We start from the raw sequence: 27,826 nt of genomic DNA on the forward strand, positions 1-27,826 counted from the left end.
TGACGGGTGGTTACTTTATCCTGGTTTCTTGCCTCTTTATTTATATTTTCTCTTTCTTTTGTTCTTTACTGGATATTCCTGATTATTTTGTATTTATTTTCTCATTTGTTTATCTATTCATATATTTAGGTTCCAATTGTATCATCAATTTGCCAATTATTTTGTGTCTGTATATTGTTGCAGAAATGTAAAAGGGGTTTACAAAAGTAGTTGGCTTTGGAAATCTCAGTTACCACTACAACTGTACCCAACTTTGTGGTTGCTCATTTGATCCTAAATCTGGAGTCACACATGAAATGCTGTAATCCACACCTCAGATGAAAGAATCATGGGTCAAGGTTTCCGGGAGAGAAGCTGTGTTTATGGGTGTGGGTGTTGAGGGTGGAACTGAAATAGCAGTGTGCTCCCCTCTCCTGTCAGACATACAAAGACTGAGAGGTGGTAGTGAGAGAGAGGTGTAATAGTGAAGGTGTAAACTTGGCAGTAGAAAAACTAAACAGTATATTTGACCTCTCAGCTTCCCTATCAAATCTAAACATTTCAAGCAGACAACCTAAGAAAATTAACAACAATGACAAATGGTTTGATGAAGAATGCAAAAACCTAAGAAAGAAATTGAGAAACCTATCCAACCAAAAACATAGAGACCCAGGAAACCTGAGCCTTTACTATGGTGAATCACTAAAACAATACAGAAATACACTACGGAAAAAGAAGGAACAGCATGTCAGAAATCAGCTCAATATAATTGAAGAATCCATAGAATCTAACCACTTCTGGGAAAATTGGAAAACTCTAAACAAACAACAACACAAATAGTTATCTATCCAAAATGGAGATGTATGGATAAACCACTTCTCCAATCTTTTTGGCCCTATAACAAAGAACAAACAGAAAAAACATATACATGATCAAATGCAAAATCGTAGAATCAACTATTAAAGACTACCACAACCCACTGAATTATCCAATTACATTGAATGAACTACAGGACAAAATACAAACCCTCCAACACAAAAAGGCCTGTGGTGTTGATGGTATCCTAAATAAAATGATAAAATATACAGACCACAAATTCCAATTAGCTATACTTAAACTCTTTAACATCATCCTCACCTCTGGCATATTCCCTAATATTTGGAACCAAGGACTGATCACCACAATCCACAAAAGTGGAGACAAATTTGACCCCAATAACTACCATGGGATATGCGTCAACCGCAACCTTGGGAAAATCCTCTGCATTATCATTAACAGCAGACTCATACATTTCCTCAGCGAAAACAATGTACTGAGTAAATGTCAAATTGGCTTTTTACCAAATTACCATACGACAGACCACATATTCACCCTGCACACCCTAATTTACAAACAAATAAAACAAAACAAAGGCAAAGTCTTCTCATGCTTTGTTGATTTCAAAAAAGCTTTCAACTCAATTTGGCATGAGGGCCTGCTATAGAAATTGATGGAAAGTGGTGTTGGGGGGAAAACATACGACATTATAAGATCCATGTACACAAACAACAAGTGTACGGTTAAAATTGGCAGAAAACACACATTTCTTTCCACAGGGCCGGGGGGTGAGACAGGGATGCAGCTTAAGCCCCACTCTCTTCAACATATATATATCAACAAATTGGCGAGGGCACTAGAACAGTCTGCAGCACCCGGCCTCACCCTACTAGAATCTGAAGTCAAATGTTTACTGTTTGCTGATGATCTGGTGCTTCTGTCCCCAACCAAGGAGGGCCTACAGCAGCAGCTAGATCTCTGCACAGATTCTGTCAGACCTGGGCCCTGACAGTAAATCTCAGTAAGACAAAAATAATGGTGTTCAAAAAAAGGTCCAGTTGCCAGGACCACGAATACAAATTCCATCTACACACCGTTGCCCTAGAGCACACAAAAAACGATACATACCTCGGCCTAAACATCAGCGCCACAGGTAACTTCCACAAAGCTGTGAACGATCTGAGAGGCATGAAGGGCCTTCTATGCCATCAAAAGGAACATAACATTTGACATCCCAATTAGGATCTCGCTAAAAATACTTGAATCAGTTATAGAACCCATTTCCCTTTATGGTTGTGAGAAAAGAGCCGTTAAATTCTACAACCACCTAAAAGGAAGTGATTCCCAAACCTTCCATAACAAAGCCATCACCTACAGAAAAATGAACCTGGAGAAGAGCCCACTAAGCAAGCTGGTCCTGGGGCTCTTTTTACAAACACAAACAGACCCCACAGAGGCTGTTTGTGTTTAACAGCGCCGGAGAAGATGGCTGCCGTTTTACAGCCCTCTAACCAATTGTACTATTATGTGTGTTTTTCCGCGTTATTTGTAATTTATTTTGTACATAATGTTTCTGCCATCGTCTCTTATAACCAAAGAGAGCTTCTGGATATCAGGACAGCGATTACTCACCTCGCATTGGACGAATAATTTTTCTTCAACGAGGCGTTCGCGAAGATATCCTACAGACACCCTACAAGGCCCAGATCCCCGTCATTCGCGTGAGGAAGAGACGGAGATATCGTGGACGCAGATCCGGTGCCTTGTAAGGATCCGGCGGCGAGCGAGTAAACTGCCTCTCCCATCAATCCTATTAGCCAACGTTCAATCTTTTGAGAATAAAATTGACGATTTAAGATTACGGTTATCCTACCAACGGGACATTAAAAACTGTAATATCTTATGTTTCACGGAGTCGTGGCTGAACGACAACAATGATAACATTCAGCTAGCAGGCTATACGCTACATCGACAGGACAGAACGGCAGACTCTGGTAAGACAAGGGGCGGCGGTCTGTGTATATTTGTAAACAACAGCTGGTGCACAAAATCAAATACTAAGGAAGTCTCGAGGTTTTGCTCGCCTGAGGTAGAGTATCTTATGATAAGCTGTAGACCACACTATTTACCAAGAGAGTTTTCATCTATATTTTTCATAGCTGTCTATTTACCACCACAAACCAATGCTGGCATTAAGATTGCACTGAATGAGTTGTACAAGGCCATTAATCAACAGGAAAACGCTCATCCAGATGCAGCGCTCCCTAGTAGCCGGGGACTTTAATGCAGGGAAACTTAAATCCGTTCTACCTAATTTCTACCAGCATGTTAAATGTGCAACCAGAGGAAAAAAACTCTAGACCACCTTTACTCCACACACAGAGACGCATACAAAGCTCTCCCTCGCCCTCCATTTGGCAAATCTGACCATAACTCTATCCTCCTGATTCCTGCTTATAAGCAAAAACTAAAGCAGGAAGCACCAGTGATTCGGTTAATAAAAAGTGGTCAGATGACGCAGATGCTAAGCTACAGGACTGTTTTGCTAGCACAGACTGGAACATGTTCCGGGATTCTTCAGACAGCATTGAGGAGTACACCACATCAGTCACTGGCTTCATCAATAAGTGCATCGATGATGTCGTCCCCCACAGTGACCGTACGTACATACCCCAACCAGAGGCCATGGATTACAGGAAACATCCGCACTGAGCTAAAGGGTAGAGCTGCCGCTTTCAAGGCACGGGACTCTAACCCGGACGCTTATAAGAAATCCCGCTATGACCTCCGACGAACCATCAAACAGGCAAAGAGTCAATACAGGTCTAAGATTGAATCATACTACACTGGCTCTGACGCTCGTCGGATGTGGCAGGGCTTGAAACTATTACAGACTACAAAGGGAAGCACAGCCGCGAGCTGCCCAGTGACACAAGCCTACCAGGCGGGCTAAACCACTTCTATGCTCGCCGAGGCAAGCAACACTGAAGCATGCATGAGAGCACCAGTGTTCCAGACGACTATGTGATCACGCTCTCCGTAGCCGATGTGAGTAAGACTTTTAAGCAGGTCAACATTCACAAGGCCGCAGGGCCAGACGGATTACCAGGACGTGTACTCCGAGCATGTGCTGACCTACTGGCAAGTGTCTTCACTGACATTTTCAACATGTCCCTGACTGAGTCTGTAATACCAACATGTTTCAAGCAGACCACCATAGTCCCCGTGCCCAAGAACTCTAAGATAACCTGCCTAAATGACTACCGACCCGTAGCACTGACGTCTGTAGCCATGAAGTGCTTTGAAAGACTGGTCATGGCTCACATCAACAGCATAATCCCAGAAACCCTAGACCCACTCCAATTTGCATACCGCCCCAACAGATCCACAGATGATGCAATCTCTATCGAACTCCACACTGCCCTTTCCCACCTGGACAAGAGGAACACCTACGTGAGAATGCTATTCATTGACTACAGCTCAGCATTCAACACCATAGTGCCCTCTAAGCTCATCACTAAGCTAAGGATCCTGGGACTAAACACCTCCCTCTGCAACTGGATCCTGGACTTCCTGACGGGCCGCCCCCAGGTGGTAAGGGTAGGTAACAACACATCTGCCACACTGATCCTCAACACGGGGCCCCTCAGGGGTGCGTGCTCAGTCCCCCTCCTGTACTCTCTGTTCACCCATGACTGCATGGCCAGGCACGACTCCAACACCATCATTAAGTTTGCCGACGACACAACAGTGGTAGGCCTGATCACCGACAACGATGAGACAGCCTATAGGGAGGAGGTCAGAGATCTGGCCGTGTGGTGCCAGGACAACAACCTCTCCCTCAACGTGACCAAGACAAAGGAGATGATTGTGGACTACAGGAAAAAAAAGAGGACTGAGCACGCCCCCATTCTCATCGACGGGGCTGTAGTGGAACAGGTTGAGAGCTTCAAGTTCCTTGGTGTCCACATCACCAACGAACTATCATGGTCCAAACACACCAAGACAGTCGTGAAGAGGGCACGACAAAGCCTATTCCCCCTCAGGAGACTAAAAGATTTGGCATGGGTCCTCAGATCCTCAAAAAATTCTACAGCTGCACCATCGAGAGCATCCTGACTGGTTGCATCACCGCCTGGTATGGCAACTGCTTGGCCTCTGACCGCAAGGCACTACAGAGGGTAGTGCGTACGGCCCAGTACATCACTGGGGCAAAGCTCCCTGCCATCCAGGACCTCTATACCAGGCGGTGTCAGAGGAAGGCCCTCAAAATTGTCAAAGACTCCAGCCACCCTAGTCATAGACTGTTCTCTCTGCTACCGCACGGCAAGCGGTACCGGAGTGCCAAGTCTAGGTCCAAAAGACTTCTCAACAGCTTCTACCCCCAAGCCATAAGACTCCTGAACAGCTAATCATGGCTACCCCGGACTATTTGCACTGCCCCCCCCACCCCATCCTTTTTACGCTGCTGCTACTCTGTTAAGTAAGTATTTATGCATAGTCACTTTAACTCTACCCACATGTACATATTACCTCAACTACCTCAACTAGCCGGTGCCCCCGCACATTGACTCTGCAACGGTACCCCCCTGTATATATAGCCTCACTACTGTCACTTTATTTTACTGTATCTATAGCCTCCCTACTGTCACTTTATTTTACTTCTGCTCTTTTTTTCTCAACACTTTTTTTGTTGTTGTTTTATTCTTACTTTTTTGTTTAAAATAAATGCACTGTTGGTTAAGGGCTGTAAGTAAGCATTTCACTGTAATGTCTGCACCTGTTGTATTCGGCGCATGTGACCAATAAAATTTGATTTGATTTGATTTAATTTGACAGCAACACAATTAGACCCAACCAAATCATGAGAAAAAAAAAAGATAATTACTTGACACATTGGAAAGAATTTACAAAAAAACAGAGCAATACCTGACAACTGTGACTGACCCTAAATTAAGGAAATCTTTGACTATGTACAGACTCAGTGAGCATAGCCTTGCTATTGAGAAAGGCCGCCGAAGGCAGACCAGGCTCTCAAGAGAAGACAGGCTATGTGCACACTGCCCACAAAATGAGGTGGAAACTGAGCTGCACTTCCTAACTTCCTGCCAAAGGTATGACCATATTAGAGACACATATTTCCCTCAGATTACACAGACCCACAAAGAATTCGAAAACAAATCCAATTTTGATAAACTCCCATATCTATTGGGTGAAATACCACAGTGTGCCATCACAGCAACAAGATTTGTGACCTGTTGCCACAAGAAAAGGGCAACCAATGAAGCACAAACACCATTGTAAATACAACCTATATTTATGTTTATTTATTTTCCCTTTTGTACTTTAACTATTTGCACTTCATTACAACTCTGTATATAGACATAATATGACACTTGAAATGTTTTATTGTTTATTTCACTTTTGTTTATTATCTATTTCACTTGCTTTGGCAATGTAAACATATGTTTCCCATGCCAATAAGGGGGGGTGGTGGGGGCTTTGAGGCTAGGAGAGCAGGAGAGAAGAAGGGAGTCACCCACAGCAGATGTTAGGGTGTAGAAGCAGCCATTATCACCTCTCTACCACCTCTGGCAGGAGGGAAGGAAGGCTACTGACCTGGGAAGACTGGAGCTCTCTCCTGCTGAGCACAGTGTCACTCACAAACTGACACTAAGACAGGCATACACACATTCTCACACAAATAGACACACAGTACATACACACAGACATACACACACAGTCATACACACACTGACTGTCTGAGAATGTGCACAGTCATGCACACTAACACACACAACTGCTAACCTATACTCACACCTCAAGAAAATAGCGCTCACTCCACCTGCACTGGCTGAGGGCCATGATCTAAAGAACTTATCTACTGGGACTTCAACTCACTTTACACTTGATGACATTTATAAAGAAGAACTTGGGAAATTATAAATAACAACAAAGGGCCTTTTTAACCTTGGGATGTTGGTGTGTGTGTATTGGGAGGTTGATTGGTTTGTGTGTGTGTGTGTGTGTGTGTGTGTGTGTGTGTGTGTGTGTGTGTGTGTGTGTGTGTGTGTGTGTGTGTGTGTGTGTGTGTGTGTATATGTATATACAGTATATATACTATCCTCTTGCAATAGGACCAGCTGGATGGTAAAAACAGTGCTAATAGTACCTCAAAAGTAATATTAATCAAGAAATAACTATTGACCATGCCAAAAGAGTTGAAAAGGAAAGTTTTGAGTGAGGAAAAGAAGGGTTCAGTTATGGCTTTACTGGCAGAGGGATACAGTGAGCGTCAGGTTGCTTCCATCCTTAAAATGTAAAAGACGGCGGTTCAAAAGAACAAGGTCAAGCAGCAGACATTGGGGACAACACAGCTGCAGACCAGTAGAGGGCGAAAAGGACTCTCTACTGACCGGGATGACCGCCAACTAATTCGAATGTCACTCAACAACCGTAGGATGACATCAAGTGACCTACAAAAAGAATGGCAAACGGCAGCTGGGGTGAAGTGCACGGTGAGGACGGTTTGAAACAGGCTCCTAGGGGCAGGGCTGAAGTCGTGCAAAGCTAGAAAAAAGCCCTTCATCAATGATAAGCAAAGAAGAGCCAGGCTGAGGTTTGCAAAAGACCATAAGGATTGGAACGTAGAGGACTGGAGTAAGGTAATCTTCTCTGATGAGTCCAATTTTCAGCTTTGCCCAACACCTGGTTGTCTAATGGTTAGACCTGGAGAGGCCTACAAGCCACAGTGTCTCGCACCCACTGTGAAATTTGGTGGAGGATCGGTGATGATCTGGGGGTGCTTCAGCAAGGCTGGAATCGGGCAGATTTGTCTTTGTGAAGGACGCATGAATCAAGCCACGTACAAGGTTGTCCTGGAAGAAAGCTTGCTTCCTTTTGCTCTGACATTGTTCCCCAACTCTGAGGATTGGTTTTTCCAGCAGGACAATATGCCATGCCACACAGCCAGGTCAATCAAGGTGTGGATGGAGGACCACCAAATCAAGACCCTGTCATGGCCAGCCCAATCTCCAGACCTGAACCCCATTGAAAACTTCTGGAATGTGATCAAGAGGAAGATGGATGGTCACAAGCCATCAAACAAAGCCGAGCTGCTTGAATTTTTGCGCCAGGAGTGGCATAAAGTCAAGACGCATGAAAGCTGTGATTGAAAATCAGGGTTATTCAAACCAAATATTGATTTCTGAACTCTTCCTAAGTTAAAACATTAGTATTGTGTTGTTTAAAAATGAACATTAACTTATTTTCTTTGAATTATTCGAGGTCTGACAACACTGCATCTTTTTTGTTATTTTGACCAGTTGTCATTTTCTGCAAATAAATGCTCTAAATGACAATATTTTTATTTGGAATTTGGGAGAAATGTTGTCAGTAGTTTATAGAATAAAACAAAAAATTTAATTTCACCCAAACACATACCTATAAATAGTAAAACCAGAGAAACTTATATTTTTGCAGTGGTCTCTTAATTTTTTCCAGAGCTATATATATTGGGTTGCAGGGAGGGGATTGTGTCTGCATGTGGTTTAATCTCAGAATTCCCTGAAGCCACTCAACCAGAAATAAGCAAGCTGTTATTATAACCAACTGTGTTGTTATTTAAAATGTTTGATGAAAATTAATGATATTGGAAATTAACCAAAGACTTATCTTATTGAAAGGCAGGCAGGCAAACAGGTGGATAATCAGGCAGACAGACAACCTGAGCGACAGACAGGTGGCCAGGGATGCATTGAATGGGACCATTATATGCAAAAGAGACTCTAGCCCCGTTTATACCTGCCGCTTACATGTGTCCTTCATCCTGACCTTTCCTGATCTTATCCTGATCTTGCCCGTTTACATTTATAAGATCTGATCAAAATCAGTTCACAAAGAGTATTTTAATCATGTAAAAATATGGGTACAATCAAAATGTGGACAAGATCAGGAAAAGGACGCATGTTAGAACCAAATATAAACGGGGCTTCTGTGTCTCAATGGGCTTTTCCTGGTTAAAAAATAAAAAATAAGATATGACCAGTCTCCCTTCCATTCCTGGTTGTCTTACTCATCCCCCCCTGTCCCTCCAGTCTGTCAGGGTGTCCCATCGCTGCAGCAGAGAAGCTGCAGAAAGCCCAGGACAAGAGCATCGGTTGTGACGGCTCCTCCAAGTCTAACCAGGGTTCTGACCGCGTGCTCAGGTACTGTTCTGACTGATCACCACACTACACTCAGCATACATGGGGAACACCTCACTGGGAGAGACAGTATAGGCACAGTCGAAAGGCCTGAATATATGAATTGGACCTCAAATGCTCTACCAGGGTTGAGTTCAATTTCATTTCAAATGATTGTACTCTTTCAGAACTGGCTGAATTGAAATGGAATAGACCCCATTCTAGAGCTCTACCTTACACCCTTACCTACCTTACTATGGCTCTGCTTTCATTAGTTAGTGTTGGAAGGTTTTCTTAATTACTGTATTATAGATTTAAATGGTTCTCTATGTCTGTTTGATTTCTTTATCTTTTGATATCTCAGACAGTTATAGTTTGGAGAAGCTCTACATTAATGTTCTTGTTGATGAAGTGAAAGCCTTTATTGGATTTTAGAGAGCAGAATAATTTCAGCAAAAGTTTCTTTGAAATGCCTGATAAGATAACAATTAAAAAAGTAATAAGCAATGGTAGATATAACATTTCTATCAAATTAGACTGCATTACTTATTCAAGCTCTGATCGTTTTTAGATTAGAAAATTAGAAAATGAATGAATGAATATCAGAGAAAATGCATGGCTTTAATTGTGAGTTCTGTTTGGGTAAGACATTTTAGGAGACATTGTAGTGTTGCAATAAAAGACAGCATAGACGTGTAGCTTAGATTAACTCAAAGCTCAATGCAAGGATCCTCTGAGGTTTTAGTTGACTGTCGCCTTGCCATTTCCCTCCCCCCCTCCTCCCTTCCCACCTCCCCTGCGTGATGTTTGGTGCCTCTGCTCTGTCCAACCTACGCCCCCTCGTGGTTTATTTTCCAGGCCTATGTGCTTTGTGAAACAGCTGGAGATCCCTCAGTACGGCTACAAGAACAACGTGTCCACCAGCACGCCGCGCTCCAACCTGGCCAAGGAGCTGGAGAAGTACTCTAAGACCAGCTTTGACTACAGCAGCTTCACTGACAGCAGCCACACCAACAATGTCTACGGCAAACGGGCCATCGCACCCAAACTCCAAGGCAGGGACACTTCCCCTAAAGGATATGATGGTACAGCCTGACGTGTTGTCTCTTCCCTTTACTCTGTTGTCCTGCTTTATTGTTGTTCCAGGTTTTCAATTTGAATAATTTTGTGGGTAGAAGGATGACAAAAGGGTTCCAAATGTATTCAGCTGTCCCCATAGGGGAACCCTTTTTGGATCCAGGTAGAACCCTTTTGTGTTCCATGTAGAACCCTATGTGGAACAGGTTCTACCTGTAACCAAAATGATTCTACCTGGAACCAAAAAGGGTTCTTCAAAGGGTTCTCCTATGGGGACAGCCGAATAACCCTTTTAGGTTCTAGAAATCACCTTTTTTCTTCTAACAGCATGGTATATGAATTGTCTGTATTTAGAAGGTATTTTTCTCCACAGATTCATTGTAGTTTTGTCCCTTGTTTCCAAATATATAGTTGAAATGAATGCATCTCCCTTAGCCAAGCTACTATAAGAGCATTTCCATGCAGTGGATGTGTTTCTACTGGTGGATAACTATCCCTACCCCTGTGTATGTCCTTCAGCCAAGCGCTACTGTAAGAACTCCAGCTCAGCGAGCAGCACGACTAGCACCTACGCCCCCAGCAGCAGCAATAGCAGCCTGAGCTGTGGAGGAGGGGGCGGAGGGGGAGGCAGCAGCGCCAGCTCCACCTGCAGTAAGAGCAGCTTTGACTACACACACGACATGGAGGCTGCCCACATGGCCGCCACGGCCATCCTCAACCTGTCCACGCGCTGCAGAGAGATGCCCCACTGCCTGGGAGGAAAACCCCAGGATCTCTGTACTCAGGTAGGTTGCTTATTAACTACTTATATATATTACCAGTCTATCATAGTATTGGTTAAACCTTTGAATGATATCCTACAACCACAGTCCCATGCCACTGCTAGTGGCATTTCCCTCCAAGCTTCCTCTGTCCTGCCAGGTAATGTGAGCAGTGATGAGTGAGGATGATATGGTCTCTTTAGCCATGAACGCTGGCGATCTGTTAAAGAGATATCCACGGCTGTGTCTCTGGCACGGCGCTCAGCGGGACAGCTTTTTATTTCCCTTCCAGGGATCAGATAGGGTAGTTAGGAGGCACGGCGGGATGGGACGGATCGCCGTCGACGCGCTGTGAGCCCAATATGTCATCAGGAGGCAATAAGGCGTTGGTATTCCTGCATTATCAGCACGGAGACACTGAGCCGGTAAATAGGAGAGAGAGAAAACACAGCAGAGTGCTAACGCTAGCCTGGCGCTAATGTTGGCAGCATGGTCTGTCTGGGGCTGGAGAGGAGAGGTCTGGAGAAGACAGAGGAGGGGAGAAAAATATTTTAGGAGAGGAGAGGGAAGATGAGAGCCGAGAATAGAGGAGGGGAAAGTGTTGAGAGGAGGTATAGAGGAGAGGCAATGAAAGGAAAACAGAAGAGAAAGTAGGGGAGTAGAGGTACATCTTAAATGTGAAGTAGAGAGGAGCGCACTTAGCTGGTAGAAGAGCCTTTGGCAATTAGGACTTCCTTTCTCTCTTCCTCTCTGTCCATCTCTGCTCCGTAGGTGAGACAGACAGACAGGAGGATCCTAGGCAGAGATGGAGACAGAAAACATCAGGGAGACTCAACCTTCTTTCATCTGAACATCTCCAGTTATGTCATTGCTTTTCTCACATTGTTAATCTTTCCCCTATCTACATCCACTCCTATCTCTCTGAGTGAAAGTGAGGGAGACTGAGGAATATTCATGAATACTGAGGGAGAATACCTGGTTTTATTTTAGGATCTGGAGGAGGCAGGTGGAAGTAATGTGGGGAAGCAGCTACTGACCCCTCCCACTCTCTCTCGCCCACTTCCTCCCAGCATAGCCATGGCAACAGGGGTCAGGGGCTACCTAGGAGTCAGATGAAGATGCAGTGGTCCGTGAGGAAATGGTGGGAAGATCTCTAAAGGGGCTTCCTCCTCTCCCAATCTACTACTAATTAGACATCATGGGGCAGTCACATTAGTACTGTCATACACACCAGACAAGTCCCTTATACGTAGACACACATGCACACAAATATAGATAGCCAGAGCCCCATCCCTTTGGCTCCACGGCTATGACAGCTGAGCCGGTTACATATCACTGAGCCGGTTATATATCACTGAGTGACCGCCAGTGTTGGGACAAACTGGGACAGGGACAGGGACATGGAGAGGGCTGGCTTTATATCCCTCACATATGAAAATTAGCTCTCACGTTTATTACATACAGTGGGGAAAAAAAGTATTTAGTCAGCCACCAATTGTGCAAGTTCTCCCACTTAAAAAGATGAGAGAGGCCTGTAATTTTCATCATAGGTACACGTCAACTATGACAGACAAAATGAGAAAAAAAATCCAGAAAATCACATTGTAGGATTTGTAATGAATTTATTTGCAAATTATGGTGGAAAATAAGTATTTGGTCAATAACAAAAGTTTCTCAATACTTTGTTATATACCATTTGTTGGCAATGACACAGGTCAAACGTTTTCTGTAAGTCTTCACAAGGTTTTCACACACTGTTGCTGGTATTTTGGCCCATTCCTCCATGCAGATCTCCTCTAGAGCAGTGATGTTTTGGGGCTGTCGCTGGGAAACACGGACTTTCAACTCCCTCCAAAGATTTTCTATGGGGTTGAGATCTGGAGACTGGCTAGGCCACTCCAGGACCTTGGAAATGCTTCTTACGAAGCCACTCCTTCGTTGCCCGGGCAGTGTGTTTGGGATCATTGTCATGCTGAAAGACCCAGCCACGTTTCATCTTCAATGCCCTTGCTGATGGAAGGAGGTTTTCACTCAAAATCTCACGATACATGGCCCCATTCATTCTTTCCTTTACACGGATCAGTCGTCCTGGTCCCTTTGCAGAAAAACAGCCTCAAAGCATGATGTTTCCACCCCCATGCTTCACAGTAGGTATGGTGTTCTTTGGATGCAACTCAGCATTCTTTGTCCTCCAAACACGACGAGTTGAGTTTTACCAAAAAGTTCTATTTTGGTTTCATCTGACCATATGACATTCTCCCAATCCTCTTCTGGACCATCCAAATGCACTCTAGCAAACTTCAGACGGGCCTGGACATGTACTGGCTTAAGCAGGGGGACACGTCTGGCACTGCAGGATTTGAGTCCCTAGCGGCGTAGTGTGTTACTGATGGTAGGCTTTGTTACTTTGGTCCCAGCTCTCTGCAGGTCATTCACTAGGTCCCCCCGTGTGGTTCTGGGATTTTTGCTCACCGTTCTTGTGATCATTTTGACCCCACGGGGTGAGATCTTGCGTGGAGCCCCAGATCGAGGGAGATTATCAGTGGTCTTGTATGTCTTCCATTTCCTAATAATTGCTCCCACAGTTGATTTCTTCAAACCAAGCTGCTTACCTATTGCAGATTCAGTCTTCCCAGCCTGGTGCAGGTCTACAATTTTGTTTCTGGTGTCCTTTGACAGCTCTTTGGTTTGGAGTGTGACTGTTTGAGGTTGTGGACAGGTGTCTTTTATACTGATAACAAGTTCAAACAGGTGCCATTAATACAGGTAACGAGTGGAGGACAGAGGAGCCTCTTAAAGAAGAAGTTACAGGTCTGTGAGAGCCAGAAATCTTGCTTGTTTGTAGGTGACCAAATACTTATTTTCCACCATAATTTGCAAATAAATTCATTAAAAATCCTACAATGTGATTTTCTGGAGAAAAAAAATCTCAATTTGTCTGTCATAGTTGACGTGTACCTATGATGAAAATTACAGGCCTCTCTCATCTTTTTAAGTGGGAGAACTTGCACAATTGGTGGCTGACTAAATACTTTTTTTCCCCACTGTACCAGTGGTCTTGTTTATCAGTTTATTATATATCTCAGTAGCTATATATCAGTTTATTATATATCTCAGAAGCTAAATATCAGTTTATTATGTATCTCAGTGGCTATATATCAGTTTATTATATATCTTAGTAGTTATATATATCTTAGTAGTTATATATCAGTTTATCTCAGATGATCTTATCTATGTCTATCATTTGTCTACAAAGGCTGATTCTGTATTGTTGCCATATTGGCCGGAGAGTGATAAAGAGTTAGCTAGTACTATGTGCGTTTTACTCATTTTAACGCTATGGTCCTTCCAAAGATGGCTCCGGAAGCACACCCCAGAACCCCAGCTTCTGAGCCTAGAAGCCAATATAGGTTTATGTGCATCACAGATAAGCGGGTCGGGGTTTTTCTCCACTGGAACACACAGAGAATCCAGCCTAGGGGTAGTGTCGAATGGAATCACTGTTAAAACTGGAGGTTAGGAGAGCGGGAGAGGAGGGGAGGGGGTCGGAGTAAAGGGTATTAATGAGGGCAAGGGAAAGGTGACGAATAGACATTACCCCTCCCCTCCTCACCTCTCTATAAACACTACCCTCAAGGGAAGGATTCTACTGGGCACATTTGCACCAGATGCAGTACATGGATATTCAGTTGTGTAGAAAAGGAAGGATGAGCGGGAGGGAGAGTATTTTGGGTGATTATTCAAGCCTGCCTGTGTCCCTGTTTGTTCTGGTGTATTTCTTGTGTTTTTGGTTGACTAGCAGCAGTCCCCCTACAGCTGCCCAGCATTGCCCTCCCACCAACCTCTCACCCCACAGCCCTCTCTCTGTCCCCGTCCACTCACATCACACTCAAACCAGCCAGGCCCCAATATGCTCCCTCTGGCTGTGGAGGTTACAGTCGCTCCGAGGGAGGGAGAGATGGAGAGAGATGGAGAGACAGAGAGAGAGAGGGGTATATAGATTAGTGCAGGATCACTACATTTGCTCACTGTGCACTTGCCCTTTACCACTGATGACCATGTCTCTCCCACCAGTCACCATGCCTTTACTACTGATGACCATGTCTCTCCCACTAGTTACTATGCCTTTACCACTGATGACCATGTCTCTCCCTCCAGTCACCATGCCTTTACCACTGATGACCATGTCTCTCCCACCAGTCACCATGCCTTTACTACTGATGACCATGTCTCTCCCACTAGTTACCATGCCTTTACTACTGATGACCATGTCTCTCCCACTAGTCACTATGCCTTTACCACTGATGACCATGTCTCTCCCACCAGTCACCATGCCTTTACCACTGATGACCATGTCTCTCCCACCAGTCACCATGCCTTTACCACTGATGACCATGTCTCTCCCACTAGTCACCATGCCTTTACCACTGATGACCATGTCCCTCCCACCAGTCACCATGCCTTTACCACTGATGACCATGTCTCTCCCACCAGTCACCATGCCTTTACCACTGATGACCATGTCTCTCCCACCAGTCACCATGCCTTTACCACTGATGACCATGTCTCTCCCACCAGTCACCATGCCTTTACCACTGATGACCATGTCTCTCCCACCAGTCACCATGCCTTTACTACTGATGACCATGTCTCTCCCAATAGTCACCATGCCTTTACCACTGATGATCATGTCTCTCCCACTAGTCACCATGCCTTTACCACTGATGACCATGTCTCTCCCACCAGTCACCATGCCTTTACTACTGATGACCATGTCTCTCCCACCAGTCACCATGCCTTTACTACTGATGACCATGTCTCTCCCACCAGTCACCATGCCTTTACTACTGATGACCATGTCTCTCCCACTAGTCACCATGCCTTTACCACTGATGACCATGTCTCTCCCACCAGTCACCATGCCTTTACTACTGATGACCATGTCTCTCCCACCAGTCACCATGTCTTTACTACTGATGACCATGTCTCTCCCACCAGTCACCATGCCTTTACTACTGATGACCATGTCTCTCCCACCAGTCACCATGCCTTTACTACTGATGACCATGTCTCTCCCACCAGTCACCATGCCTTTACTACTGATGACCATGTCTCTCCCACCAGTCACCATGCCTTTACTACTGATGACCATGTCTCTCCCACTAGTCACCATGCCTTTACCACTGATGACCATGTCTCTCCCACCAGTCACCATGCCTTTACTACTGATGACCATGTCTCTCCCACCAGTCACCATGTCTTTACTACTGATGACCATGTCTCTCCCACCAGTCACCATGCCTTTACCACTGATGACCATGTCTCTCCCACTAGTTACCATGCCTTTACCACTGATGACCATGTCTCTCCCACTAGTTACCATGCCTTTACCACTGATGACCATGTCTCTCCCACTAGTTACCATGCCTTTACCACTGATGACCATGTCTCTCCCACCAGTCACCATGCCTTTACTACTGATGACCATGTCTCTCCCACCAGTCACCATGTCTTTACTACTGATGACCATGTCTCTCCCACCAGTCACCATGCCTTTACTACTGATGACCATGTCTCTCCCACCAGTCACCATGCCTTTACTACTGATGACCATGTCTCTCCCACCAGTCACCATGCCTTTACTACTGATGACCATGTCTCTCCCACTAGTCACCATGCCCTTTTCCTCCTGTTGGGAAATATTAGGAGAGTTATGTAATCACATATATATATAATCGTTTTTTGAGTTGAGTGTTGTTTTTCCTTCCTTCTCCCCTCTCTCTCCTTTGTTCTGTCAATCATTACTACTTTCCCTCCCTTCTTCCCTCCCACCCTCTTTCCCTGACTATCTTCTATCTCTTCTTCCAGAACCCGGACCTAGAGGTAGATGAGAACGGGACATTAGACCTGAGTATTAAGCAGCGTTTGGGGGATGGAATGGGTGCAGTGCTCACCCCCCTGGAGCCCATGTCTCCCCAGCGCCAGGCCCTGATGCGCTACGGCATGGGGGATGACTGCTGGGACCTGCCGGTCGATTACACCAAGATCAAATGCATCGACGAGGACAGCAAAGAGGTACTAGAATGAGGATGATGATGATGATCACTACTCTAACCTGTAACTCCTATTGTCGGATGAGGTTATCCTGCCTTTAATGACTTTCCATAACATTAGCTTCACAGTACCTCAGCATTCAAATATCATCCATGCAAACAAACTGCATAAATCCAAACATTTTACATTTCACATAGGCCTTCATACAGAAGTCAAACTCCCCCCTACTCTGCATATCAGTAACACCCATTCATTTGGCATTCAATACAGTACCTACTGTTTTTCACATCTGTTCAACCCAAGCCATCTGTCTCCAAGGACTTTCTGTTGATTCCTTTGTGTATAAGACTCCAATTTCATGTTGAGGTTATTTTTAACATCAGCCTAGATCTCAGGCATATGCTGAATGATTGGACAGTAATATTAGGAGTTCTCCAGGAAAACAATGAATTATTTGCATGTTAAATTTCCATCAGCATCACCGTACAGCAGACAGAGGTGTCTGGGTTAATTTTGGATCATGCTCTCTGCACACTGTGTGTCTCTGCTATTGGGAATTATGCAAATAAATATATTGTGCATTGGGGTGGAATCTACATAGCTCTTCTCATCAAAAGACTGTGTGACAGAGCTGGGTTATTTTCTGTGAATTTGAGTATTCTCAAATAATGTGGCCCAAATCAACTTCTATTGTAAGTATTTGAAAGTATTTTCAAATACTTATTTCAAATCTTATTTTCAAATACCTGGGTTAAATAATCCAAGATGGCATAGCAGTGCGGTCGTGTATTATGTTGTGTCCTTGTGTAAATAGCCTGTTTTTTTGTTTTTTTGTGTGTCTTTCTTCGTATATATTTCTCTATCTCACTTTCCATCCTTAACTAAATATACATTCCTGCAACCCGCCTCACCCAATGTGGAACGGCTTCTATTATTTTTTCATACCTTTTATCAAAAACCCACGGCTGAAACTAGCCAGCTAGCCAGCTAACTAGCTACTTGCTATTAGCTATTGCTATTAGCCACCGTTAGCGGTCTTCACCACTGTCCATGGCCTGCACTACCTACCAGCCAGCTCTAGCCTGGACAATTATCGGCCAGTCTGCACAGCGTGCTATCGACCCAGAGCATTTAGGATTTTCTGCCGGAATCACTGAATCACTGGACCTTAACACCAGATCATCACAACTAGCTAGCTGCAACCGAATGGATGTTAATGTTGGCTAATCAGCACTTGTCCCAAAGCTAGCACCAGTTAGCCTTGAGCTAGCCTCGAGCCAGGCCCATCTCCCGGCTCTCCACCTCTCTGTCAACCGGACGGGACCTCCTAGTGTCGACACGGAGCCTCGCCGATCCATCACGACTGGTCTGCCGACGTAATCGTCTGATGTGGTTTCAACAGGCTTCCCGTTGCGACAACCACGAAGATCCATCTGCTAGCACCAGCCCGCTAGCACGAGCAATCAACAGCCGTGCCTCCTGCTCGCCTGTGCTGTAGCAGCCTACAAACTGCTCCCGGACTTACCTATTGCTGTTCACTGGACCTTATGATCACTCAGCTACACATCTGATGCCCGCTGGACTGTTCCTTTACACAGTACCCCATCCTGTTTATCTGTTTAGCCTCAGCCCAAACTTTCGTCGCCATTACCAGTTGTTGTCTTAGCCCTCTCGAATAACACCTGTGATTGCGTTATGCCTCTCTCCCATGTCCCGCTCAACCTGCCTCAGATAGCTTCTTTGTCCCACCCCCCATACACGCGGAGACCGGCTCAATCGGTACCTCCAGTGATGCTATCTCTTTCATCGTTACCCAATGCTTAGGTGTACCTCCACTGTACTCATATCCTTCCATATCCTTGTCTGTACATAATGCCCTGAATCTATTCTACAACGCCCGGAAATCTGCCCCGTTTATTCTCTGTACCCAACGCACTAGAAGACCAGTTCTTAAAGCCTTTAGCCGTATACTTATTATATTCCTCCTCTGTTCCTCTGGTGATGTAAAGGTTAACCCAGGCCCTGTAGCCCCCAGTATCACTCCTACTCCCCAGGCGCTATCATTTGTTGACTTCTGTAACCGTAAAAGGTTCTTGCATGTTAATATCAGAAGCCTCCTCCCCAGGTTTGAGTTATTCACTGCGTTAGCACACTCTGCCAACCCTGATGTTCTAGCAGTGTCTGAATCCTGGCTTAGGAAGGCCACCAAAAATTCAGAAATGTCCATCCCGAACTACAACATTTTCCATCTAGATAGAACTGCCAAAGGGGGCGGAGTTGCAATCTACTGTAAAGATAGCCTGCAGAGCTCTATCATACTATCCAGGTCTGTGCCCAAACAGTTTGAGCTTCTACTTCTTAAAATCCACCTTTCCAGAAATAAGTCTCTCACTGTTGCCGCTTGCTACAGCCCCCCCTCAGCCCCCAGTTGTGCCCTGGACACTATATGTGAATTGCTTGCCCCCCATCTATCCTCAGAGTTTGTACTGCTTGGTGACCTAAACTGGGATATGCTTAACACCCAGGCCGTCCTACAATCTAAACTAGATGCCCTCAATCTCACACAAATGATCAAGGAACCTACCAGGTACAACCCTAAATCCATAAACATGGGCACCCTCATAGATATCATCCTGACAAATTTACCATCTAAATACACCTCCGCTGTCTTCAACCAGGATCTCAGCGATCACTGCCTCATTGCCTGCATCCGTAATGGGTCCGCGGTCAAACGACCACCCCTCATCACTGTCAAACATTCCCTAAAACACTTCAGCGAGCAGGCCTTTCTAATTGACCTGGCTCGGGTATCCTGGATGGACATTGACCTCATTCCGTCAGTAGAGGATGCCTGGATGTTCTTTAAAAGTGCTTTCCTCTCCATTTTAAATAAGCATGCCCCATTCAAAAAATTCAGAACTAAGAACAGATATAGCCCCTGGTTCACCCCAGACTTGACTGCCCTTGACCAGAACAAAAACATACTGTGGCGTACTACATTAGCATGGAACAGCCCCTGCGATATGCAACTTTTCAGGGAAGTCAGGAACCAATATACACAATCAGTTAGGAAAGCAAAGGCTAGCTTTTTCAAACAGAAATTTGCATCCTGTAGCACTAACTCCAAAAAGTTTTGGGACACTGTAAAGTCCATGGAGAACAAAAGCACCTCCTCCCAGCTACCCACTGCACTGAGGCTAGGAAACACTGTCACCACCGATAAATCTACAATAATTGAGAATTTCAATAAGCATTTTGCTACGGCTGGCCCTGCTTTCCACCTGGCTACCCCTACTCCGGCCACCAGCTCTGCACCCCCCGCTGCAACTTGCCCATACCCCCCTCGCTTCTCCTTCACCCAAATTCAGATAGCTGATGTCCTGAAAGAGCTGCAAAATCTGGACCCCTACAAATTAGCTGGGCTAGACAATCTGGACCCTTTCTTTCTAAAATTAGCCGCCGAAATTGTCGCAACCCCTATTACTAGCCTGTTCAAATTCTCTTTCGTATCGTCTGAGATCCCCAGAGATTGGAAAGCTGCCGCGGTCATCCCCCTCTTCAAAGGGGGTGACACTCTAGATCCAAACTGTTACAGACCTATATCCATCCTACCCTGCCTTTCGAAAGTATTTGAAGGCCAAGTTAACAAACAGATCACCGACCACTTCTGATCACACCGTACCTTCTCTGCTATGCAATCAGGTTTCCGAGCTGGTCATGGGTGCACCTCAGCCACGCTCAAGGTCCTAAACGATATAATAACCGCGATTGATCCTGTGCAGCCATCTTCATTGACCTGGCCAAGGCTTTGACTCTGTCAATCACAGCATTCCTATTGGCAGACTAAATAGCCTTGGTTTCTCAATTGACTGCCTCGCCCAGTTCACCAACTACTTTTCAGATAGAGTTCAATGTGTCAAATAGGAGGGCCTGTTGTCTGGACCTCTGGCAGTCTCTATGGGGGTGCCACAGGGTTCAATTCTCGGGCTGACTCTATTCTCTGTGTATTTCAAGGATGTCGCTCTTGCTGCTGGTGACTCTCAGATCCACCTCTACGCAGATGACACCATTTTGTATAAATCTGGCCCTTCATTGGACACTGTGTTAACAAACCTCCAAACGAGCTTCAATGCCATACAACACTCCTTCTGTGGTCTCCAACTGCTCTTAAACGCTAGTAAAACTAAATGCATGCTCTTCAATGAACGCTGCTTGCACCCGCCCGCCCGACTAGAATCAGTACTCTCGGCGGGTGTGACTTAGAATATGTGGACAACTACAAATACCTAGGTGTCTGGTTAGACTGTAAACTCTCCTTCCAGACTCACATTAAGCATCTCCAATCCAAAGTTAAATCTAGAATCAGCTTCCTGTTTCGCAACAAAGCCTCCTTCACTCATGCTGCTAAACATGCCCTCGTAGAACGGACTATCCTACCGATCCTTGACTTCAGCGATGTCATTTACAAAATAGCTTCCAACACTCAACTCAGCAAATTGGATGTAGTCTATCACAGTGCCATCCGTTTCGTCACCAAAGCCCCATATACTACCCACCATTGTGACCTGTACGCTCTCGTTGGCTGGCCCTCACTACATATTCTTCGCCAAACCCACTGGCTCCAGGTCATCTATAAATCACTTCTAGGCAAATCCCCGCCTCATCTTAGCTCATTGGTCACCATAGCAACACCCACTCGTAGTATGCGCTCCAGCAGGTATATCTCACTGGTCATCCCCAAAGCCAACACCTCCTTTGGCCGCCATTCCTTCCAGTTCTCTGCTGCAAATGACTGGAACGAACTACAAAAATCTCTGAAGCTGGAGACACTTATCTCCCTCGTTAACTTTAAGCATCAGTTGTCAGAGCAGCTTACTGATCACTGTACCTGTACACAGCCCATCTGTAATTAGCCCACCCAACTACCTCATCCCCATATTGTTATTTACATTGATATTTATTTTGCTCATTTGCACCCCAGTATCTCTATTTGCACATCATCTTCTGCACATCTATCACTCCAGTGTTAATACTAAATTGTAATTATTTTGCACTATGGCCTATTTATTGCCTTACCTCCATAACTTACTACATTTGCACACACTGTATATATATTTTCTATTTTCTATTGTGTTATTGACTGTACGTTTTTGTTTATTCCATATGTAACTCTGTGTTGTTGTTGTTTTTATCACACTTCTTTGCTTTATCTTGGCCAGGTCGCAGTTATAAATGAGAACTTGTTCTCAACTGGCTTACCTGGTTAAATAAAGGTGAAATAAAAATAATTAAATGCACGGGAGTGTATTTGAGTCATTGTATTTGAGTATTTTAAAATACATGACAATACTTTGTGTATTTCCAAATACATTCCAATATTCAACTACATTTTTTGTGATGAGTGTGATAGAAGGAGTCAGACGCAGAAGGGTAAATCACCGAATACAGAGTTTATTCCGTCGTACACAAATGCGCTGGATAGCGACACACGGAAACAGGCAGAGGGGAAACTATCTACCCTGGCAATACACGGTACGGGATACTCCAACAAAATATACAGGCACAGGGAAAATATCTACCCCGGCAATACAAAGGGAGAGTAGCTCCACCGAGCTACACTACTCTCACAAATAACAATCACCCACAAGGACAAGGGGGGCAGAGGGAACACTTATACACGGACTAATGAGGGGATAAGAACCAGGTGTGTGTAATTGACAAGACAAGACAAATGGAATGATGATATATGGAGCGGCAGTGGCTAGTAAGCCGGTGACGACGAATGCCGAAGCCTGCCCGAACAAGGAGGGGAGGCAGCCTCGGTGGAAGTCGTGACATTTTTACATTTTAGTAATTCAGCAGACGCTCTTATCCAGAGGTTAGACAACAACACATCACAATGGTATCATGTACAGTACCAGTCAAAAGTTTGGACACACCTACACATTCAAGGGTTTTCTTTATTTTTACTTTTATTCTACATTGTAGAATAATAGTGAAGACATCAAAACTATGAAATAACACATATGGAATCATGTAGTAACCAAAATAATGTTAAACAAATGAAAATATATTTTATATTTGAGATTCTTCAAAGTAGCCACCCTTTGCCTTGATGACAGCTTTGCACACTCTTGGCATTCTCTCAACTAGCTTCATGGAGGTAGTCACCTGGAATTCATGTCAATTAATAGGTGTGCCTTGTTAAAAGTTAATTTGTGGAATTTCTTTCCTTCTTAATGCGCTTGAGCCAATCAGTTGTGTTGTGACAAGGTAGGGGGGTATACAGAAGATAGCCCTATTTGGTAAAAGACCAAGTCCATATTATGGCAAGAACAGCTCAAATAAGCAAAGAGAAACAACAGTCCATCATGACTTTAAGACATGAAGGTCAGTCAATACGGAACATTTCAAGAACTTTGAACGTTTCTTCAAGTGCAGTCGCAAAAACTATCAAGTGCTATGATGAAACTGGCTCTCATGAGAACCGCCACAGGAAAGGAAGAGCCAGAGTTACCTCTGCTGCAGAGGATAAGTTCATTAGAGTTAACTGTACCTCAGATTGCAGCCCAAATAAATGCTTCACAGAGTTCAAGTAACAGACACATCTCAACATCAACTGTTCAGAGGAGACTGTGTGAATCAGGCCTTCATGGTCAAATTGCTGCAAAAAAACACTACTAAAGGACACCAATAAGAAGTAGAGAATTGCTTGGGCCAAGAAACACGAGCAATTGACATTAGACCGGTGGAAATCTGTCCTTTGGTCTGATGAGTCCAAATTTGAGATTTTTGGTTCTAACCACCATGTCTTTGTGAGACGCAGAGTAGGTGAACGGATGATCTCCGCATGTGTGGTTGCCACCGTGAAGCATGGAGGAGGAGGTGTGATGGTGTGGGGGTGCTTTGCTGGTGACACTGTCTGGGATTTATTTAGAATTCAAGGCACACTTCACCAACATGGCTACCACAGCATTCTGCAGCGATACGCCATCCCATCTGGTTTTTGATTAGTGGGACTATCATTTGTTTTTCAACAGGACAATGACCCAACACACCTCCAGGCTGTGTAAGGGCTATTTGACCAAGAAGGAGAGTGATGGAGTGCTGCATCAGATGACCTGGCCTCCACAATCACCTGACCTCAACCCAATTGAGATGGTTTGGGATGAGTTGGACTGCAGAGTGAATGAAAAGCAGCCAACAAGTGCTCAGCATATGTGGGAACTCCTTCAAGACTGTTGGAAAAGCATTCCTCATGAAGCTGGGTGAGAGAATGCCAAGAGTGTGCAAAGCTGTCATCAAGGCAAAGGGTGTCTACTTTGAAGAATATAAAATATATTTAGATTTGTTTAACACTTTTACTACATGGTTACTACACTACACTACTGGTTACTACATGATTCCTTATGTGTTATTTCATCGTTTTGATGTCTTCACTATTAATCTACAATGTAGAAAATAGTAAAAAATAAAGAAAAACCCTTGAATGATTAGGTGTGTCCAAACTTTTGACTGGTACTGTACATTTTACCTCAACAAAGTATTTATCAGCAAAATCAGTGCTATTGGAAAAATAAGTGTTGGGGGCACTGTGAGAGTTATTTAAGATGTCGTCAAAGAGGTAGGGTTTCAGACGTTTTCCAAAGATGGGCAGAGGGTCTGCTGTCCTGACTTTAGGGGGAGCATGTTCCATCATTGGGGTGCTGCGGCATTCTGTATGAGTTGCAGGGGTTTGATGGAATGAAGTGGGGAGCCCAGCCAACAGTAAAATGCAGTAGTTTAGATGAGAGATTACAAGTGCCTGGATTAGGACCTGCGCCGCTTCCTGTGCTGTGTGAGGAAAGGTCGTAGTCTACGGATTCTGTAGAGCATGAACTTGCAGAAGCGAGTCACTGCTTTGATGTTTGCAGAGAACAACAGGGTGTTGTCCAGGGTCTCATCATGGTTATTTGCCCTCTGTGAGGGGGACACCGTGGAGTTGTCAACCGTGATGGAGAGGTCTTGGAGCGGGCGGGAGGAAGAGCAGTTCCGTTTTGTCAAGGTTGAGCTTGAGGTGGTGGGCCGACATCCAAGCTGAGATGCCTCTTAGGCACGCAGCGAAGCGTGTCGCCACGTGGGTGTCAGAAGGGGGGGATATGACAAAGCTGAGTGACTTGGTGTAAAGAGAAAAGAGGAGAGTGCCTAGAACCGAGCCCTGGGGGACACCAGTATTGAGAGCACGTGATGCAGACAGACCCTCTCCATGCCACCTGGTAGGAGTGACTTGCCAGGTAGGATGCAATCCAGGAGTGTGCAGAGCCCCGAGACGCCCAATCCTGAGAGGGTTCCAGTCTGTAGTTTTTGAAGTCAGATGGGTTGAGTATTGGTTTCTTGGGGGGAGCGACTCTGGCCATCCTGGTCAGGGATGAGTTGATAAGGGAAGTAAGGAATGGTCAAGGCGTAGGGGTAGTTCTGTGTGAGTGGGACCAGTGGACTCAGTAGGCTGAGTGAAAGAGGAGAGGATGCCGTCAACCTTTTTTTCACTCAACCACGAAGCAGGAGAGGAAGGTCGGGCCGGCTGGAAAGAAAGGGGACAGTGAGAGTTAAAGGATAGGGTCGAAGAGTCAGGAGGGAGAAGGATTTAGCAGGAAGAGAGGGTAGGATAGAAGAGCAGAGATTAGCGCATGACCATCTGGGGAAATCCATGTCTCTGTCAGGGCCAGAAGGTGTAGGGACTGAAGGGCAACAGGCTGAGTTATTGACCGCAGATCGGCAGTTCCAAATGCTGCCAGAGACTAGGAATTCCACATGGGTTGTGCGCGCAAGGTACACTAAATTAGAAGGGTCGCAGCCACGGGGTGGGGAGCATCTGTAAAACCTACAGGGAGAGGAGCGAACTTGGATGGGAAACACACACATACTTGCCAAAGCTACAAAAGAGCAAAATGAGATCATCAGAAAATAACTAGGTAAGATACTCAAGTGAGAGAGTGGTGTGGAGCCTTCCTCTCTTTCCTTCCTCATATAACTCTGCAGAACAACTCGGCAAAACGTCTTTGTTTCGGCGACAGCCTTCGTTTTGGTGACAAAACCGCTGCTTACAGCTGCCGCTGAAAACACAGGGGAGACTGAAGTACTAGCAATAAATGCCTAGCAGAGGTGAAATACACACCTCCCAGCACTGATTGCTGATTGCCTGGCAGAGGTGGAGAAAACAGATGACGCAGATGCTAAGCTACAGGACTGTTTTGCTAGCACAGACTGGAACATGTTCCGGGATTCTTCAGACAGCATTGAGGAGTACACCACATCAGTCACTAGCTTCATCAATAAGTGCATCGATGATGTCGTCCCCACAGTGACCGTACGTACATACCCCAACCAGAGGCCATGGATTACAGGAAACATCCGCACTGAGCTAAAGGGTAGAGCTTCCGCTTTCAAGGAACGGGACTATAACCCGGACGCTTATAAGAAATCCCGCTATGCCCTCCGACGAACCATCAAACAGGCAAAGAGTCAATACAGGGCTAAGATTGAATCGTACTACACTGGCTCTGACGCTCGCAGGGCTTGAAAACTATTACAGACTACAAAGGGAAGCACAGCTGCGAGCTGCCCAGTGACACAAGCCTACCAGACGAGCTAAACCACTTCTATGCTCGCTTCGAGGCAAGCAACACTGAAGCATGCATGAGAGCACCAGCTGTTCCGGATGACTATGTGATCACGCTCTCCGTAGCCGATGTGAGTAAGACTTTTAAGCAGGTCAACATTCACAAGGCCGCAGGGCCAGACGGATTATCAGGACGTGTACTCCGAGCATGTGCTGACCAACTGGCAAGTGTCTTCACTGACATTTTCAACATGTCCCTGACTGAGTCTGTAATACCAACATGTTTCAAGCAGACCACCATAGTCCCCGTGCCCAAGGACTCTAAGATAACCTGCCTAAATGACTACCGACCCGTAGCACTGACGTCTGTAGCCATGAAGTGCTTTGAAAGGCTGGTCATGGCTCACATCAACAGCATTATCCCAGAAACCCTACACCCACTCCAATTTGCATACCGCCCCAACAGATCCACAGATGATGCAATCTCTATTGCACTCCACACTGCCCTTTCCCACCTGGACAAGAGGAACACCTACGTGAGAATGCTATTCATTGACTACAGCTCAGCATTCAACACCATAGTGCCCTCTAAGCTCATCACTAAGCTAAGGATCCTGGGACTAAACACCTCCCTCTGCAACTGGATCCTGGACTTCCTGACGGGCCGCCCCAGGTGGTAAGGGTAGGTAACAACACATCTGCCACACTGATCCTCAACACGGGGGGCCCCTCAGGGGTGCGTGCTCAGTCCCCTCCTGTACTCTCTGTTCACCCATGACTGCATGGCCAGGCACGACTCCAACACCATCATTAAGTTTTCCGACAACACAACAGTGGTAGGCCTGATCACCGACAACGATGAGACAGCCTATAGGGAGGAGGTCAGAGACCTGGCCGTGTGGTGCCAGGACAACAACCTCTCCCTCAACGTGACCAAGACAAAGGAGATGATTGTGGACTACAGGAAAAAAAAGAGGACTGAGCACGCCCCCATTCTCATCGACGGGGCTGTAGTGGAACAGGTTGAGAGCTTCAAGTTCCTTGGTGTCCACATCACCAACGAACTATCATGGTCCAAACACACCAAGACAGTCGTGAAGAGGGCACGACAAAGCCTATTCCCCCTCAGGAGACTGAAAAGATTTGGCATGGGTCCTCAGATCCTCAAAAAATTATACAGCTGCACCATCGAGAGCATCCTGACTGGTTGCATCACCGCCTGGTATGGCAACTGCTTGGCCTCCGACCGCAAGGCACTACAGAGGGTAGTGCGTACGGCCCAGTACATCACTGGGGCCAAGCTTCCTGCCATCCAGGACCTCTATACCAGGCGGTGTCAGAGGAAGGCCCTCAAAATT

General features: G+C 45.4%; 1 protein-coding gene across 6 annotated transcripts in view; it reads left to right on the forward strand.

Annotated features, from left to right (window-relative positions):
• The window catches only part of LOC121539147 (myelin transcription factor 1-like protein), a 237,212-nt gene that overhangs the window by 191,620 nt on the left and 17,766 nt on the right, over positions 1-27,826 (forward strand). For all 6 annotated transcript variants that reach the window (XM_041847428.2, XM_041847427.2, XM_041847430.2 and 3 more), the window contains exons 10-13: positions 8,892-9,002; positions 9,837-10,063; positions 10,575-10,840; positions 16,685-16,891. In XM_041847428.2, the coding sequence (XP_041703362.1) occupies positions 8,892-9,002; positions 9,837-10,063; positions 10,575-10,840; positions 16,685-16,891 (811 nt within the window). The remainder of the gene's footprint in view (positions 1-8,891; positions 9,003-9,836; positions 10,064-10,574; positions 10,841-16,684; positions 16,892-27,826) is intronic.

This window comes from Coregonus clupeaformis, chromosome 25 (genome assembly GCF_020615455.1).
Source record: "Coregonus clupeaformis isolate EN_2021a chromosome 25, ASM2061545v1, whole genome shotgun sequence".
NCBI classification, from domain to species: domain Eukaryota; kingdom Metazoa; phylum Chordata; class Actinopteri; order Salmoniformes; family Salmonidae; genus Coregonus; species Coregonus clupeaformis.